The sequence below is a fragment of the Heterocephalus glaber genome, unplaced genomic scaffold, assembly GCF_053883595.1.
Source record: "Heterocephalus glaber isolate CG9 unplaced genomic scaffold, H.glaber_assembly_v1.0 deba00001757, whole genome shotgun sequence".
NCBI lineage: Eukaryota > Metazoa > Chordata > Mammalia > Rodentia > Bathyergidae > Heterocephalus > Heterocephalus glaber.
Window position 1 is genome coordinate 1,780,629 of NW_028258454.1, and position 18,852 is coordinate 1,799,480.

Here is an 18,852-nt window from a genome sequence, read left to right on the forward strand (position 1 = left end):
CAGATGGGAGTGCAGAGTGGGAGGCTTCTGGGCCAACCTACCACCACTCCCAGAACAGAGAAGGTGAGCTGTACTGGCGCCGGCAGCACACCCCCTCCCCAACCCGAAATGAGAAGACATGTAAACAAGCCTCAGAGCCAGATTTCCAGATAACCTACAGCAACCCCAAAGGGAAATGAGATGGAACACTCTGATACTCAACTACCTGGACTCCCTGAACTGGCAACAAAAAAGGATCTGGAAAATATGAAATCAGAAATAATTTCTCAGTTAACAGCACAGATTGTGCCCATAGTGCAAGACATAATTAATAAATCTAGAGAGGACACAGATAAAAAAAATAGAGGAGCTGAGGAACATGATGGAATCCCAACATAGGAAACAAATGGCATCCATAAAACAGATGCAAACAGATTTCCAGGACATGAAAAACTCCATTGAAAGTCTAAGCAGCAGAATGAGCCAATGTGAGGATAGAATTTCAGATATAGAAGATAAGATTGCAATTACTGAGGAGGAAAAGAAAAATTGCTTTAAAATTGTAAGGGACCACAGGAAATGAATGCAGCAGCTCCTAGATGATGCAAAGAAGAATAACATAAGACCGACTGGAGTCAATGAAGAAACAGGAGAGAGTGCGCTAGTGCACCCAACTATATAAAACAAATACTAACGGACATAAAAAGTCATATATGCACTAATACAGTAGTACTGGGTGACCTCAATACCCCACTGTCACAAATACATAGATCAACTAGACAAAAAATAAGTAATGAAATACTAGAACTCAATCAAACTCTTGAACAAATGAACTTAACAGATGCTTACAAAGTGTTCCACCCCACAAAATCAGAATACACATTCTTTTCAGCTGCACATGGGTCATTCTCCAAAATAGACCACATACTCGCTCATAGAATATGTTTAAGAAAAGTGCAAAGGAATTAAAGTTATCCCCTGTATATTATCAGACCATAGTGCAATGAAATTGGAGATCCATAGCAAAAGAAACTGCAAGAATTTCATAAACACTTGGAAATTGAACAACACACTTCTGAATAACCAATGGGTCACAGAGGAAATTAAAGAAGAAATCAGACAGTTCCTTCAATTAAATGACAATGACAATACAACATATCAGAAGCTATGGGACACAATAAAAGCAACCTTACAAGGGAAATTCATAGCAGTGAGTACAAATATTAAGAAAACAGAGCGAGCCCAATTAAACAACCTGATGCTGAACCTCAAGCTTCTAGAAAAAGAAGAGCAGGACAACCCCAGAGCTCATACAAGGGAGGAAATTATAAAGATGAGAGCAGAAATCAATTCAATGGAGACTAAGAGACTGATACAAAAAATTAATGAAGCCAAGAGTTGGTTCTTTGAAAGAATCAACAAAATTGACACACCCATAGCCAACCTTGTCAGAAAAAGGAAAGAAAAGCCCCAAATCCATGCAATTAGGAATGAAAAGAGTGAAATTACAGCAGACCCAGCAGAAATCCAGAGGATCATCAATACCTACTTCCAGAACCTATACGTCAATAAGATGGGAAACAGAAGAAATGGACAGATTCCTAGATATGTATGAATTACCAAAGTTGAACGAAGAAGATCTAAAAATTCTAAACAACCCAATATCAACCAATTAAATTGAAAACATAATTAAAAACTTACCAACTAAGAAAAGCCCAGGCCCTGATGGCTTCACTGCTGAATTCTATAAGACATTTAGAGAGGAACTACTGTTACTACTGTTTAAACTCTTCAATGAAATTGAAAGGGAAGCAATACTCCCAAATTCATTCCTGGAAGCAAGCATCACCTTGATCCCCAAAGCAGAGAAAGACCCAACCAAAAAAGAGAACTATAGGCTAATCTCTCTAATGAACATAGATGCAAAAATCCTTAATAAGATACTGGCAAACAGAATGCAGAAGATCATCAAGAAGATCATATACCTTGACCAAGTGGGATTCATCCCAGGGATGCAGGGATGGTTCAACATATGCAAACCAATCAATGTAATACACTATATCAATAGAGCCAAGGACAGAAAACATATGATCATCTCAATAGATGCAGAGAAAGCATTTGACAAAATCCAACACACATTTATGATAAAAACCCTACAAAAAATTGGAATAGATGGTCTCTACCTAAATCTGATAAAAGCCATCTATGAAAAACCAATAGCCAATATCATGCTAAATGGTCAAAAACTGAAATCCTTCACACTAAAATCAGGGACAAGACAAGGATGTTCACTATCACCACTCTTGTTCAATATAGCTTTGGAAACATTAGCCATGGCAATTAGACAAGAGAAATAAAAGGAATAAAAATAGGAAATGAAGAAGTCAAATTGTCATTATTTGCAGATGACATGATACTCTATATAGAAGACCCCAAGAACTCCACCAAAAGTCTTCTAGACTTAATAACCAAATTTAGTAAAGTAGCTGGATACAAGGTCAACACACAAAAATCAATAGCCTTCCTCTACAGGAACAACAGACTCACTGAGACATTAATAGGGCAAACAATTCCTTTCACAATAGCATCCCCAAAACTGAAATACCTAGGAATCAACCTAATGAAAGAAATCAAAGACCTTTTCCCTGAAAACTAATAGCATTCTGAAAAGAGAGATTGAAAATGGTATCATAAAATGGAAAGACATCTCCTGCTCCTGGGTAGGAAGGATCAACATAGTGAAAATGGCCATACTTCCAAAACTGCTATATAGATTCAATGCAATCCCAGTTGAAATCCCAGCAGCATGCTTCATGGACCCTGAGAAAACAATCCAAAAATTCATTTGGAACAAGAAGAGACCCAGAATAGCAAAAGCAATTCTAGGTAACAGAGATATGGCAGGGGCTATTACAACCCCCAACTAGAAACTATACTACAAAGCTACTGTGATAAAAACTGCATGGTACTGGAAAAGAAACAGACCTGAGGATCAGTGGAACAGATTAGAAGATGCAGATACAACTCCAGACACACTCAGTCACCTCATCTTGAACAAAGGAGCCAAACACCCTCACTGGAGGAAAGATAGCCTCTTTAATAAATGATGCTGGAAAAATTGGGTTTCAACTTGCCAAAGACTAAAACTAGAACCTATATCTCTCACCATGCACTAAACTAAAATCTAAATGGATTAAAGATCTAAATATTAAAACAGAAACACTAAACTGACTGAAAGAAAGTTTAGGAAGAACTCTTGAAGACATTGGTGTAGGAAAAGATTTTATGAACAAAAGCTCAGTTGCCCATGAACTAGCACAAACAATCAACAAGTGAGATCTCTCCTTACTAAAAAGCTTCTGCACAGCAAGAGAAACCACCAACAGTGTGAAGAGACAACCCACAATGTGGGAAAAAATTTTCACCTGCTGTTCCTCAGAAAAAGGTCTACTATCTTGAATCTATAAAGAACTTAAAAAAATCAGACCTCACAAATTTAAAGACTCAATCCAAAAATGAGCAACTGAAATTAACAGACATTGGGCCGGGGATTTAGCTCAGTGGTTTCACCACCTGCCTCACAAGCGCAAGGTCCTGGGTTTGATCCCTTGTACCAAAAATAAATGCATACATACATAAATAAATAAATCAAATGAACAGGCATTTCTCAGACAAAGAAGTAGAAATAGAAAATAAACATATGAAAAAATGTTCAACATCACTGGTCATTTGAGAGATGCAAATGAAAACAACGCTGAGATTCCACCTCACTCCAGAAAGAATGGCTGCTATCATGGAATCAACGAATAACAAATGCTGGCAGGGCTGTGGGGAAAGAGGAACCCTGCTCCACTGCTGGTGGGAGTGTAGACTGGTGCAAATCAGTGGAAATCAATATGGAGATACCTCAAAGAACTAGGATTAGAAGTCCCGTTTGACCCAGTTATTCCCCTGCTGGGGATCTTCCCCAAAGAATGAAAGGAATCATACCACAGTGTTAAATGTGCACCCATGTTCATAGCAGCACAATTTGTAATAGCTAAAGCTTGGAAGCAGCCCAAATGCCCATCAACTGGAGACTGGATGAAGATGTGATTTTTTAATAAAATGGAGTACTACTCAGCTATAAAAATGAGAAATTAGAGACATTTATGCTAAATGGATGCACATTGAGGTGATACTCTTAAGTGAAATAAATAGGACACACAGGTAAATACCGAATAGTTTCTCTAGTGTGAGAAACTGAAAGTGTAAATAAGGACTAAAAGGTGTAATAGATAATGTGAAATAGGAAGAAAAGGGGCAAAGTGGAAGGGGAAGTGGGACGGGTAGAGGAAAAGGAAAGAAGGGAATGGAATTAATATGAGAAAATGAATAAATTGAAACAAAGTCTTTGTAAATAGGGAGGGATGGAGGGGTTGAAGGGAGGGCAGGGGAAGGGAAAAAAAAATGAGAACCAAGAGTGATTATGTAAAGGTGCAAATTTCCAATGATGAATGTCATTATATTGTATACCTAGAATGTACCGATAAAATAAAATTTTAAAAAAATATTCAGATGGAATTATACTGTAATTGTTTTTGACCAACTTTAATTATTAAACGTAAAAGTGAGGGCCAGGGATTTAGCTCAGTGGTTCTGCCACCTGCCTTGCAAGCACAAGGTCCTGAGTTTGATCCCTGGTACCGAACAAACAAATAAACAAAATAAGCCCCATAAAAGTGAAATTTTATTAAGAATCTGTCTCTTGTGCTGGGGATTTAACTCTGTGGTTTTGCCTCCTGCTGTGCAAGCACAAGAACCCGAGTTCAATCCCTTGTACCAAAAAAAAAAAACAAAAAACCTCTCTTCATAAAGTGAATAGAGCTGCTTTGTTTATATACCTAAATTTTATCCCATTCTTTGTGTTTAACAATGTCAGTGCTGAGGAACATTATAAATAATCAGAGGGCAATAGAAGGAAATTTCTTATCACAGTATCACTCATATTTCTCTGAAGTTCTCAGTTACACATAAAAAATAGTCCTAGTGACCCATTATCAAAAATAATTTTTTTTTTTTTTGGTACCGGGGATTGAACTCAGGTCCTTGGGCTTGTGCGGCAGGCGGCGAAACCACTGAGCTAAATCCCCGGCCCTCAAAAATAATTTTTAGTGTCCTATGAGCTGGCAACTCAATTGGTCTTCCAAGTTTTTTGAAGCAAAAGGTTATAAACTCTCTTTTGTAAGAATCACACTTGCAAATGGATTTATTTCCCAATCTTTAATGTTGCTCTCTTTCTCAGGATCAATGCCAATATTTTGAATCACTCCTTTGTTTGACCTCAGGAGGTCTTTCTGCCCTAGGGTAACGCAGCAGAATAAAACGCAAGACATGCGAATTTCTGACTTATCTGTGGGGAGAAGAAATGAGCAAATGGACCCAGCCTGGCAGGGTGCTTTCCAAGACAAATGAGTTTTAGGCAAGAGCACTTACAGACATTTTATACAAGGAAACTGATGATTCTCTTGACCTCCTCACCCATGAACACAGGCCCTGGAAGAAAAACTTCCTGAGCCCTCAGGACTACTGTGGCTCAAATGCAAGATCCAGCTCTATATCTAAAAGTCCAAACAGTGTTGTTAAAGTAAAAATAACTGCTAGAAATTTCTTACTTTAAGTATTTTACTTATTTTTGATCAAGTAATACACTCACCTGGCCTGAAATTGCGAGGTGGTAAAAGTGTACAGTGAACCTCCATTCCCCACTCATCTCCCCTCCTTACACATTCTTCTTTCTTGCCTTACAGTCTCTCCACAGAGTGGACGTCAAAAGTTCCTTGTGTGACTACAGAGATGCTTCATACATATTCATACAATCAAGAATAGATGTCCATTTCTGGCCCCCTTTCCCAATTGCCATTCTGCACAAGCCCCACACCTTACTTGTTATTGTTGTTTTGTTCAAAATTTACATTGTAGATTTTTTTTCTGTATACAAAGGATACCCTCATTCTTTCTTGGCTAGCAGAATTTATTAAATGTTATAATTTGCATGGAGTTTCAGGTTGTTTCCAATCATTCCTATTTAAACAATACTGTGATAAATATATTGTACATCCTCCAATTTGAATTTATGTGAGTATATTTGTTGGGAAACTTCTAAAAGCGGACTGTATGAGGAGGAGCACAGGTATGTATTACTTTCATGACTCATTGCTAAGTTACTAAGCTCCTAGGAGGATGTGCCAGTTTCTTCTACCAGCAGCAAGATAGGAGAGCGCCTATGTTAGTTATCTATGGCTGTTAGTATCTATGACAAATCTCCCCCAAATAATAGTTGTTTCCCACCTTTTGTAGTTTCTGTAGATCCAGACACAGAGCAACTTGGCTAGGCTGTTGTGGTTTTCCATCTCTCAAGATACTCTCAAGATTCTCTTTCAGATACTGGCTCAGGCTGGGTCGTTTTGAAGAATTTCTCACCCACACATCTGGGACAGGCTGGGAATGGCTGAATTGCCTGGCAGTGGCATAGTTCAGACCACTAACGTGCCCATTAGGAGAATTACAAGGTGACCCAGCTGCAAGGCATGGGGATTCGGAAAGAGAGAGCCCCGTCTTGGTGGGAATCATGGCAGGCTGCTGTACATCCCAGTCTGTGTGCTTCCCAGTTTCATGAGTGACAGGTGCAATTTTTTTGTATGTTTCTTAAAAAAATAAACTTCTTTCTGAAGTATAATTGAATTGTACTTTTAGAGTTGCATTCCCTATGAAATGAACATCTTTTGAATGCTTACTTCCTCTTTGGCTGTCTCCCCAGCTTTCGCCCATTCTTCTATTGGTTTGTAGTTTTTTTTTCTATAAGAAATGTGTGTGTGTGTGTGTGTGTGTGATGTGTGTGTGTGATTGGAGAAAAAGAAAAAAGTCTTTTCTGTGATGTGAATTACAAATATTTTTTCAGTTTACTATTTACCTTTACTTTATGATAGTTTTTCCACATGAAAAAATATTATTTTGTGTGTAGCTAAATTTTATATTCTTATATTTCATTCCACTCTGTGCATATGTGTGTGCATATATATGTATGTATTTGGTTTGGTTGGATTTTCAAATTTTTACCTTTGATGTATTTAGTATTAATTTTACCCTATGGTATGAGGTAGGGATTCAAATATTCTTTTTTTCAGTGGCTATTCAGTTGAAATGTCACCTTTATCATACCAAGATCTATATTTGTACTCCTTCCACTCCACTCACTTATGTGGGTCTTCGTGTGATAGTGCCACAATGCTGTTAAGTATTGAAGCCTGTGTCATATCATCTGGAAAGGGTATTTTCCCTTATTTAATTTTATAATTTTGTTGGCTCTTCTTTTTGGCTTATTTTTCCACAAAAACAATGTCTTCAGTTAATTGCATGGTGTTATTACTGGTCACAAAATATAATTAGGATAAGTGACCCTCAGTGGGGTATTTGGGACTTTCCTGAACATAAAAGAAGGAAATAGTAGATGACCTGGCATCCTAGGGGGGGAAAAAAACAAAATCTCATTAGGAGAGAAAAACTTCAATCTCACATCTGCAGAATATTCTGTGGACTTGATCCAAGCCATAATGATTCTTGAAGAGAAATGACACAAATTGGTAAAGACTAATTGAGAGAAAAGTCTAACTATATAGATCATTTTTCTTTATCTTAATAATTTAGATTTGGGCTGGGAGTATAGCTCAGTCATAGAATGCTTACCAGGCTGGTGTGAGACCTTGGGTCTGACACTCGTCCCGTCCATCCCCCCCCACCACCAAAAGTTGAATGCCAAATCTCTCAGGTTAATTTCTGTAATGATTAAGAATCACTCATAGTATTTGATTCTTCATCTGTGATACTATTCCCATATAATTTTCTATGTTTTACTGAAGGAATGATAAAGGAGTAGTGAATGGAATTTGTTTATTAGTGGTTTTATTCATTAATATTGTCTTAGGTTTTTCCAAATTTTTCAACAAACCAATACATCTGATAAAAATCTCTCAGAGCCACATTTTTGTGACTTTTCCACTTCAATTTGAGGATTGTAAACATTCACATTTCTATGTTCAGACTAATGTAAAATAACATTTAAAGCACAAGAATTGGCTTTTATTGGAATTTTTCTGCTGGAGGGATCAAAGGCATTCACTATTGTCCCCTTCCCATTCTCCTGGGATATTCAGAGATCCTGCAGACTCTCTTGTGGTACAGACCTGTAAAATGCCTGGGATTTGTGGAAGTTTCACTATTATTCTTTAATAATAGTCTCAGGATCTAAGGTTTCTATCAAGGGGAAACCCAAAGCACCAAAGTTCAAGTAGAGCAGGAATAAAAAAAAAACAAAAACAGAAAATATAAAGACTTACTGTGGACTGAATTGTGGCTCCAAAAAGAGATGCCAGTTCCTAACTCCCAGAACCTGTGAATGTTATCTTATTTGAAAATAAGTCTTAGTGGTTGTCATTAAGCTAAGGTTCTAGAGATGAGATTATCACACATTTAGAGCAGGCCCTCAATCTAATGACTAGTGCTGCACAGTGACACCTGCCTATAATCCCATCAGGCAGGAGGACCATGAGTTCAAGGCCAGCCTGGGCAACTTAAAAGACCCTGCCTCAGAGAGAGAAAGGAGGTTTAACATACAGAGACACCCATACCCATGAAGGGAAAGACTGGAGTGCTGTGTCCACAAGGCAAGGAACAGTAAAGATTGCCAGACAAACACCAACAAAAAGAAAAGAAGGAAGAAAGGGAGGGAGGGAGGGAGGGAGGGAGAAAGAGAAAAAGAAAGAGAAGAATCATGAAATGTGTTCTTCCCAAGAGCCTCCTAAAGGGACAACCCTGTGACTCTATGTGTATTTTAGACTTCCAGCCTGCAAATCTGTAAGAACAACTTTCCATTGTTTGGAGGCACCAGTTTGTGGTTATTTGTTATAAAACCCACAGTAACCTCATACAGACCCTTACCCATCAAGAGAGGCTAAATAGCAAAGCGTTTGTTTTCAGAGTCCAGAAAAACTGTGCAATAGAAGAGAAACTTGACCAGCTTTTCCTCCCCTCTGTTCTCTGCTATTCTGACTCCCAGTCCCTATGGCAAGATTTAACAATAAAACAAGGGTTTATCCAGATTTATCTTTTGTCAAGTTACTCCCCTCCATGTTCTAAAGTCCTTTTCATTTCTTCAAATGTTCCCCTGTGCCAAGACCTCCTCTAGTGATCAGCATTCTGCAGCTTACAAACTTGTTCACAGCATGATAGAGACCAATAATGTGAGGTGTTGATGCTCTTAAGAATATTCTTATTTTTAAAGCAGTTGGAAAGAGCTTTGCCATAAAGGAATTCTTTCTACTGGTGGAATCTCTGGAATGGGCCTGTGGGTGGGGTGGGTAATTTCACAGGGGCTCTTCTCCCACTCTCAAACCTCCCTGACTTCACCTCCTCACCTCTTCCCCAGGAACCCAGGTTTCTGTGGCTTTGTTAGAGCAAAGGTCCCACCATCTGTACATGCCATTCTGGCTCACGCAGATTGGCCTGGAGGTTAAGGCTGGAGGGGAGCTGTACAGAAATGGCTTTGAAGAAAGAAAAATGTTCTATAATGGTCATATGTGAGCAATACTTAGAGATAATTTCCCAGCCGAGTGCAAAATGAAATTTTGAAGCTCCATATTCAAACTTATTTGGAATTTCAAGATGGCAACAGTAGGGCATTGAGGCATGCTCAGTGCCTTCTAAACGTGGGGTAGTGTGTCACTACATACTAGGATGCACACGTATGATGCTGGCCCAAGTGTGGTTACCAAATGCTTTTAATATGAACTGTAGAGAAGGTATAGTATGAACCTTCTTTGATCCCCAGCATTACAGAGAGGGAAAGGGAAAGGGAGCAAAGGAAAGAGAGAGAGTCGGGGGGGGGGGGGGAAATAAAGAAACCAAACTTTCTGTCTTTGTCACTTTCTCATCACTGGGACAAAATACCTAACATCCCCGACTTAAAAGAGGAGAAATTCATTTGGGCTCATGTTTTGAGTCCATTATCGGCTGGCTCTAATGCAGGAAGGGCATAGTGGAAGGTTCTAGGCAGAGGAAAGCTGCTTACATCACAATTACCAGGAAGCATAGAGCATAGGGAAAGCTGGGGAGGGAGATACACCCTTCCAGGTCAGGATACCAGCGACCTACTTCTTCTGACCAGGCTTCACTTCCTAACAGCACATTCAGCCATGAACTCAACAGTGAACTAATCCACTGATGAATACAGTGCCCCCATGATCCAGTCAACTTCCAAACACATGAGGCTTTGGGGGGACACCCCAGATTTAAACCATAACATTCCTCTTCTGCCCCTAAAAGACTCATGTCCATCTCTTCATACAAAATGCATTTAGACCATCTCTAAGAATCACCAAAGTCTTAACAGTTCAAGCTTTACTGAAAGTCCAAGTCCAACATCTCCTCTGAGACTCAAGACAAACTCTAAGCTCTCAGCCCCTGTAAGACTAAAAAAAGAAAGTTAAACACTTCCAGCATACAATGGTACAGGGTAAAAATTTCCATTCCATAAAGGAGAAATAAAGAAATAGAAAGGAATGGAACCAAAGCAAGACTGAAACCCAGCAGGGCAAACATTAAGTCCTAGTGCTCAGGACAAGTCATGGCAAGATTTGAGCTCAAAATGCCTTGGGGAGCCCTGTCCCTATGGTGTTGCCAGTTGTAGCTCTTGTAGTCTCTCTCGAGGTCTTTCTCACTGCCTGTGACTTTCCTCAGCAGAAAATCCACATTCTTGGCATTTCCATCTTCCTGGGACCTCCACTGCACTTTTAGCTTACTGTCACAGCTTCATGTACTGCCCTCTCAGGAACACACTGTCTGGCATTCCAGGTCTTCTGAAATCTGGGTGGAAGCCTCCCAGACCCCAAAACTCTTTCATTATGCATATCCATACAACTAGCACCATATATATGATGCCAAGGTCTGTAATCAGCTCAAGCAGTAGATAGACCCCTTAGATCATGGCTGCAGAAGCCTCCAAGCACCTGGATGGCTGAGCAACATGAACTGAGTCCCAGGGAACCAATTCCCAGCAACCCTTCTTGAGTAGGGCACAATGGGTGCTCTTTTCTCAAAGCAAAGCTTTACAGTTTTCTACCCTTGAGCTGTAATAGGTGGGGTCTTGCAGATTTCTGAGATGCCTTCAGGGAATCTTTCCTATTGTCTTGATGCAAAATGCTTGGCTTCTTAAAATGTAAACCTTTTCCACAAGCAGACTCTCCTAGGTCTCAACTTTACAGGCCCCAACTTTACAGGTACTTCCCTTCTGGTTACCAGCACATTTTTCAAATTGTTAAGTTCTGCTTTTTGGTCCTGATCCACATGGTAGATAAGGTTAAAAGTAACCAGTAGTAGCCATGCCATAGTCTGAATGTTAGGCTGCCTTAACATTACCTCCACCAGATTAATTAGTCAACAGCCCTAATCTTAGTCTCCCAAAGTCTCAGGATATGAGCAAAATGTAGACAAATTTTCTCCCAGAGTATAACACACATAGCCTCTCATCCAATTGCCTATGAAGTCTTTGTTCCTACCCAAAACCTCCTGAGCCTGGTCTTTATAGTTTGCATTTCTGGCAGCATTCTGGTCGTCTAAGCTCTGACCAGAATCTCTCATCAAGCTTGGTTTATAGCAGCTACATTTTCTCTAGCAAGGATCTCCAAACCTTTCCAAATTCTTTCCATGAACAAATTCCACAGGCTTGTAAACCATATGGTCATGTATAGTCATAGCAACAATAACACTCTTGGTACCCTAATCTATCTTAGCTGCTTTCTCATCACTAGAACAAAATACACAGTGCCCACAATTTAATGGAGGACAAAATTTAATGGCTCATTTTTCAGTCTGTGTTTGGCTGCCTCCAAGACAGAAACAAGGTGGTAGAAGGGCATGGGCAAAGGAAAACTGCTCAGTTGATGGCAGCCAGGAAGCAGACAGAAAAAGGAGCCACTGGGAAGGGAAGTATACCCCTCCAGGTCATGACCCCAGAGACTCATCTCTATCAGGCCCTACCTTTTAACAGCAAGTCAGCTATGAACTCATCTTCAAACTAATCTGTTGATGAGTATAGCACCCCCATAATCTAATTACCTCTAAATGCATGAGGCTTTGTGGGGGTGGAGGGCATCACAGATTTAAGCCATAACATCTGAGAATTAGAGTCTGCTGAAACAAACTAGAAATAGATTAATAGGAGAAAATGCATACAAATTTACATTAATGTGCACTTGTGGACAGAAGCTAAACAAAAATGACTGAAAGAAGGGTCAGGTGGTTGAAACTTAACTCTCTTCATTGGGGAGAAGGAAATGGGGGCTACAGGTACTTTTAAAGAGGTAGTTTTGAACTACTAAAGTGTAATTTGACATAGAAGTTTTAAAAAATTTTTCTCACTTCACAGAAATACCACAGTACTTGGTTTTAGAACTGTATAATGTAAGTTAGGGTTATATGTGGCATTTGATCCCTGAAAAGGGTATTTTCTAGTTTAAAATGATTATGTCTTTTTTCTCCTTTTATACTTGTCACCTTTCCATTGCAGCCAACCACTCCTCCCTTGCCCCCACCAAAAGAAAGCCTGCAGGAGGCCAGTGGTCTCATTTCACCATTTAAAGGGCTCAGTGAAATCTTCCATCAAATCCAATGGTATGGGTTTGGTTAACTTGGTAGATGAAAAAGCCCAAATTGGCCATCTTCCAGTCCATTCCACATATGATGCCATGAAAGCCAAGACCAAGGGTTCTCCCAGGAAACAGCAAAATGAACAGTTGTGTGAATTATGAAGCCAGCAGTTCTTAACACTTCCCACCAAAGTCTAGAAAAATTCCAGTACATCTGCTGGTGCCTGGTCTCCAGTCAGGGGAGCTAAGGGCAGCCATGGCAACTTGATTTGTTCTTTTATTCATCCCAACAAATACTTACTGAGCTCCTACTATGTGCCAGATAGACACAGCTCCTGTGTCTATGGCCCTGATCAGACTGCTGGTATGGCAGTAGAAGGTTCAGGACACCCGTAAGTTATACCATGGAAGAGTGGTGGTGAACCTATGGCACATGTGTTATTAGTTTTTCTTCCAAGACAAAAGATGTTAATGTATTTGTTGTTTTTTTTCCAAACTAAAACTTCAGTATTCAGGTTTAATTGTAGTGTTGGCACTTTGAGATAAATAAGTGTGTTTTGGATAACAAAAGTTTGTTTAGTGAGTTTGGGCACTCATCTCTGAAAGGTTCGCCATCGCTGCCATAGATAGATAAAATTAATCCTGGAGAGCAATATAGTCATAAAACCTTTTAGCTTGTGACCTAGTGATTAACCTACGTATTCATTTTTCTACTATTAGATACAACTTTTTCTGTGTGGTTTGGGAAATTCTTGCTAGCAGCATAATTCAGTATCCAAATCTCAGTCTTTGGCACCAGGCTACCTTGGTTTAAATCCCAGCCTCAACACTCCCCAGTTGTGTGATCTTGAGTAAGTCCCTTGATCTCCCTGCACTTTGGATTTCTACATCTACAAGGAGGAAATAATAGCTCTATCTTATACATGTGGTGTCCAGATTTTAAAAGTCCATACACATGCAATATGAGGATAGTGTTTAGCAGACACTAAATGCCATATAAGAATTCCTTCCTGTGTTATCTTTTTTAATTCGGCTTTTCTCTTCAAAATGTATGAAAAATAAGAACTACTGTTATTGGTATTGTGGCTGTTATTATTGCAGCTTAAAGAAGTGAATATTTCCCCCCAAGTTTCCTAATTTATTACCAAAACCAAAACCTGGCATAACAGAGAATGACACTCCATTTTAAAAAGTCATACAAATATTTTTTCTACATTTTTTTGTGATTACTTTTCAAATTAACAGATGTATTTCTTTAAAAAGGGATATCTGATGATTTTTTTGTTTATTTTTTGTGCTGGGAATTGAACCCAGGGCCTCATGCATGCTAGGCACCTACCTAGTCTTTGTGATTTCTTTACATGGGAGAAGGGCAAAAAATGTGTCTTCTTTTTTTCAAGATAATAAGGCAGTGAGGCTAAGTGAAATTTTGCTGTAAACCTAGTATAGAAATAGTAGCCCTTCCTATAATCCCGTGTCATCTTCCAGCTCACTCTGGTGTCCTGTTTACCTTTGTTTCCTGCAGCTGTCTATTGGTGTTGGGCTCTGGGAAATCACCTCCTAACAATAACCCATTGGCCCTTCCTGATTCAGTGAAAATAGCTTTCCCTGCGAGACCTGAATGTCTGTTTCTATTATTCCTTTCTCTCTCCATCCATCTCTATCTCTCATTTTATGTTTCTTTCATTCTGTATTTCTTTATCTTTCTTTTTTGTCTGCTTTTCCTTCCAAATCATAGTTTCCCTCAACTCCTCCTAGAGTTTTAGTGCGATTCTTCCATTTCTCCTCTATTCCCTCCTCAATAATTACTTGGCATGTCCTACTTCCCAAATTCTTATGCTCTTCCGCTCTTTGGAAACCCTGCTTTTATCTCTTATGTGCATGTGACCTGCACAAAACATTCCAGCTGGAGTTGGCACTGATGACCGGTTAGCTCCAGGACTACAGCCTCCCTTTGTGGAAGTTTACTTTTCTGGTTGAGTGTCTTTTACTGCAGAGTGTGTTAAGGGCCTTTATTGCTTGAAGAAAGTGCACCTTGGAACTTTAAGATTTCCTGTTTATACAGAGGGCAAGGCCAGTTGAAGGCTGACCATGCATGCAGACTCTCCAGCTTTGGCCAAGGGCTCAGAATGAGACCCAAGAGGAACTGGAACAAAGCTTTAAAAGCAAGTGTCTGCTTACCTGTCCCAGCTGTTCTGGAAACTATAGGACAGTGCACAACACTGCTGGAGACAGATGTGACCTTGCCAATGGAGAAGGCTGCACTAAGTTCAAGGTCCTGGGAGGACCTCTTCCAGGTCCCCAGTCTGAATGGAGAAAAATCTAGGACTGAGTCACTATAACAGTGACAACCAGTCAGACTTGTTTTTAGTTCCTGTCCATGCAAATGGTATTTACAGGAAATGTGACTGTTCCCAAATCCTTCTGTATCCACCAGGGTTTGGGGAGAGGTCATGGTCTATTTCTGCTGTGGTAGGACACCAGTCAAAGATCAGAGCAGTTCTGTGAGGGCTCAAAGTTTTCTGGCCTCACTGGGCTTCTCCCCACCCTGAGTCAACTGCTCATTTTTTAAGCCACCCTGGGGATCACTGTGAAGCTCAGGGTATTAGCCATCTCTGTCCAAGGCTCTCTTCCCCCACAGGGTAGGGTGGGACCTGAGGCTGAATTCCGCACTGGAAGCTGCTGATGAGTGTGAAATCCAGCCACAACCCTAGAGGGTCCAGGATAGAGCTGAAGGCACACTGCCTCAGAGCCCGCCCTGCCCCAGGCCTTTCCCAGGGGCTGCGGTTTCTAAATCAGGAAGAACCCAAGAAGCACTGCCCACCGGCAGAAGTCTCCAGTCTGTGGGAAGAGTGTGCATTTCCCAACCAGAGGATAAAAGGAAGCCCTGGGTTCCAGACCCTGAGTGGGGGGGGTCTCACCCAGTCTTGTAGAGCCCCAGAATGTGCATCCTCAGACCAGTTTCTCCCTCCAAGCATACACCACCTACTCCCTTTCAGGGCAGGTAGCCCTCAGGTGGTCTGTGAGACTACAGCTTGGTTCCAGCCCAGCCACTCATAAACCAGAGCCAAGGCCCCCACATCTGGATTTGGGCACAAGGGGTGACGGTCTGTTTACCTGGAGATCTATCTCCATGGGGAACTCTGGGGTTTGAGTCTAGGAGGAAACTTAAATCTCAAGAAGCTCAGCTCCTGCAGTCATAGCCCAGGTGGGTACAGCCTGAGGCAAAAGCTGGTATTTGTGTATCTGCAGCATCCTCCATCCTCATGGAGCTGAGTCTGTGAAGGCCTCAGTTGGTAGGTGAGGAGGGGATGAGATGTGGACCACTGAGGCTTCCAGCAGAGCAACCAAGGAAGCAGCACTCAGCGGAGCCAGCTGTCCAGTCAGAGAGAGTCTGGTCCCAGCAGGAGCAGCCAGGCCCCTCTTCTGTGCTAAGCAGGGCTTGAATGAGGCCCCAGCAGCCCTGGGATTCCAGCCTGTGTGGCCATCACCCACTCCGCACAGCATTTCAGTGCTTCAGTTCATGCCCCTCGCCCCCTGCCCTTGGGAGGCAGGCATGATCATCCTTGTTTTACAAAAGAGGAAACCGAGGCCCAGGCAGGCCATAGGACTTCTCTGTGGGCCCACAGCTGGTGAGCCGCATTGCTGCCACATAGACCTGGTTCCTAGATCACGCTGCCGCATGCTTGTCCGAGCGTCCCCTTGAAACAAGTTTCTCTCCCTGGCCAGGGCAGCGAGCAGCAGGGGCACTCTGGTAAATATTTATTGGATTAAGACTCCAGCTCCTTCCTGTCATTCACAATAGGAAGGAAGATGGGAAACAGGGAGCTGGTGAAGGCAGGAGACCAGGGGTGCATGATGAGCCCCAGCAGATCCCTGCCAGACTCCCTGGCCCGAGTACTCATCACTCTCTCATTAAAAGTGTTTGCCCCATGGACTGAAGTCTCATGATCTCCAGCTCACAAATCCATTGGCTCAGGGACTTTCTTATTTCCTCCTGCTATGTGGAGACAGCAGTATGCAGTTAAAGCCCCATCCTACAGTCCCTTGAAGTGGGGCTGGTACTCTACGACGCTGGTGTAAATGGTAAAGGCAGAGAGGGATGGTGCCACTACACTGTGAGATGATGGGTGGATTGGCCACCCACCCGCTTCTCATCTCAGCTTCTCCTTGGCAAATGTGCATCACTGTGTGAGCCCCCTCTAAAAAGTCTGGGTCACAAATTGTCACCAGGGTGGCAGTTTCCACTGCCCCCTCCCTTGGCAGGTGGTTACAGTTATGTACTTGCTGAAAACAGTAGGCTGTAAGATCTTGCACTGTGCAGTCAAGTCTCATTTACCAGCTGTGTGACTTTGAGCAAGTTACTCAACCTTTCTGATCAGATTTCTCACTTATAAAATGAAAACAGTACAGTCATCTTCTATGGTTGTTGAGAGGGTTAGAATAATTTATGTAAAGTGTTTCACACCGGGCTTGACACAGTGGTTATTATGTGAGTTTGTCAGTGATGATTATTAAATTCCACCACTGATATTCTTCCTCCTATCCAGGTTCTACCCAGTGATTGCAGGAAAGAACAGACTCCTTAAGGTAAGGTCTTCTTTCTGGTAAAAGTCATTTCTACCTTGATATAGCTGTCTCACAGTATCAATTTTCTCTTGTCACAATAATTCTACAAAAGGCTTAAGTACAAAGCCTCAAGGACATCTAGGGTAAGGTTTCGCCTGTGTACATGTGGTAGTTAGCTGGCCAGCTCTGCATCGACACCACATACATGTCCTTGTCAGCTGTCTGCAGGCTGGATATCAGGGCTCAACTCCACGGGTCTCTCTTCGCCCTGGGCTGCTCTGGGCATGTCCCAATGACAGGTGGAGGAGCCCACAGGGTCCACAGGATCACACAAGCACTAACTATTCCACCCCAGCAGTTTGGGCACTGTTGCTGACATCCCTCTGGCCCAATTATGCAATCACATGGGCAAGCCTGGATTTGAGGCCTAGGAAAGTGGACGGCCTCTGTTTGTTGTTGTTGTTTATGGTACCGGGGATCAAACTCAGGTCCTTCTGCTTGCGAGGCAGGCGTCGGAACCACTGAGCTAAATCCCCCACCCAACGGCCTCTATTTGTGTGTTTTCAGACAAGCTCTTACTGAGTTGCCTATACTAGTCCTAAACTTGCAATCCTCCTGCCTCAGACTTCTGAGGAGCTAGGATCATAAATGTATATCACCGTGGCTGGAGTAGCCCACCTCTTTAGTGACAAGAACTGGATCGAGTGGCATGGCAAAGGATGTTGGGTGAGAGAAGCAGGGCAAATGCCATGCTTGTCCTAGGCTCTCTCCACAGAGAAGATGACCACAGATAGCAACCCTAATAGAATGATGACTTCCAAAGTCACATCTTCATCCCCATACAAGGTCACAAAGGTCACTGCCATGTGTTTACCACAAGTTTGGTTGGTTTTGGCCTTTTAGGCAAGAGTTAGGAGACAGTTCTTCATGGGTCTCTCCTTTATGTCTTGTGAACACAGGCATAACTGTTACTTGTTTTTGTCTGTATTTCCAAGTGTGCCTGTATCATTCCCACTAAGAGTAGGGATCCTATTTCCACAACAGCATCTCCTGTCTTCAAGTTAGAGCCTACCAAGGACAGCACCATGAAACTTTTCAAAGACTCCAGTACCTCCCTCCCCTGTTTTTCCTACTGTTCACCTGAAGGGAATGCTCCCTGTGCCTCTGCTTTGGTTTAGATCTAGGTGTTCCCCTAAAGACTCATGTCCTCATAGGTAGGGTTTTGGAAGGTGATTGGATCATGGAGGTGCAATAGCTGACTAGCTGTTAGGAGGTGGGATCTGGTTGGAAGAGGCGGGCCACTGGGGACATGACCTAGAAGGGTCTATCACTCTTCCTGGCTGCCATGCTGTGAGTAGCTTCCCTCCACCAGACCCTTCCACCATTCCCTTCCTGCTTCAGAGCCAGCTGAGTATAGACTGAATGCCATAAAATCCATGATCCAAAATAAACTGCTCCTCCTTTAAACTGTGGGTGTTAGATATTTCATCCCAGCAGTCAGAAAGTGACTAAGATAGCCTCCCATAAGGATATAGTTTATTGGTGGCTCCAGTGGTCTTCCATAATAAATCCACTCAAATATTCTTACATATCTGAACTTTCTGACCCCTCTTCAACACTATAC

The 18,852-nt window shown here is 41.7% G+C and overlaps 1 protein-coding gene across 13 annotated transcripts in view; it reads left to right on the forward strand.

Annotated features, from left to right (window-relative positions):
• Positions 1-18,852, forward strand: part of Arsb (arylsulfatase B) — a 301,469-nt gene that overhangs the window by 226,773 nt on the left and 55,844 nt on the right. For 9 of the 13 annotated variants that reach the window (XR_015447385.1, XM_087201177.1, XM_087201176.1 and 6 more), the window contains one exon: positions 17,210-17,249. The exons of 1 other annotated variant lie outside the window; for it this stretch is intronic. Coding sequence is in view for 11 of the 12 variants with exons in the window: in XM_087201177.1 (XP_087057303.1) it covers positions 17,210-17,248 (39 nt within the window). In the remaining variant the exon portion in view is untranslated. Of the gene's footprint in view, positions 1-5,768; positions 6,019-17,209; positions 17,250-18,852 lie in introns of those variants that run through there. 3 more of the 13 variants (XM_087201174.1, XM_087201179.1, XM_013067601.3) reach the window with 1 other exon arrangement.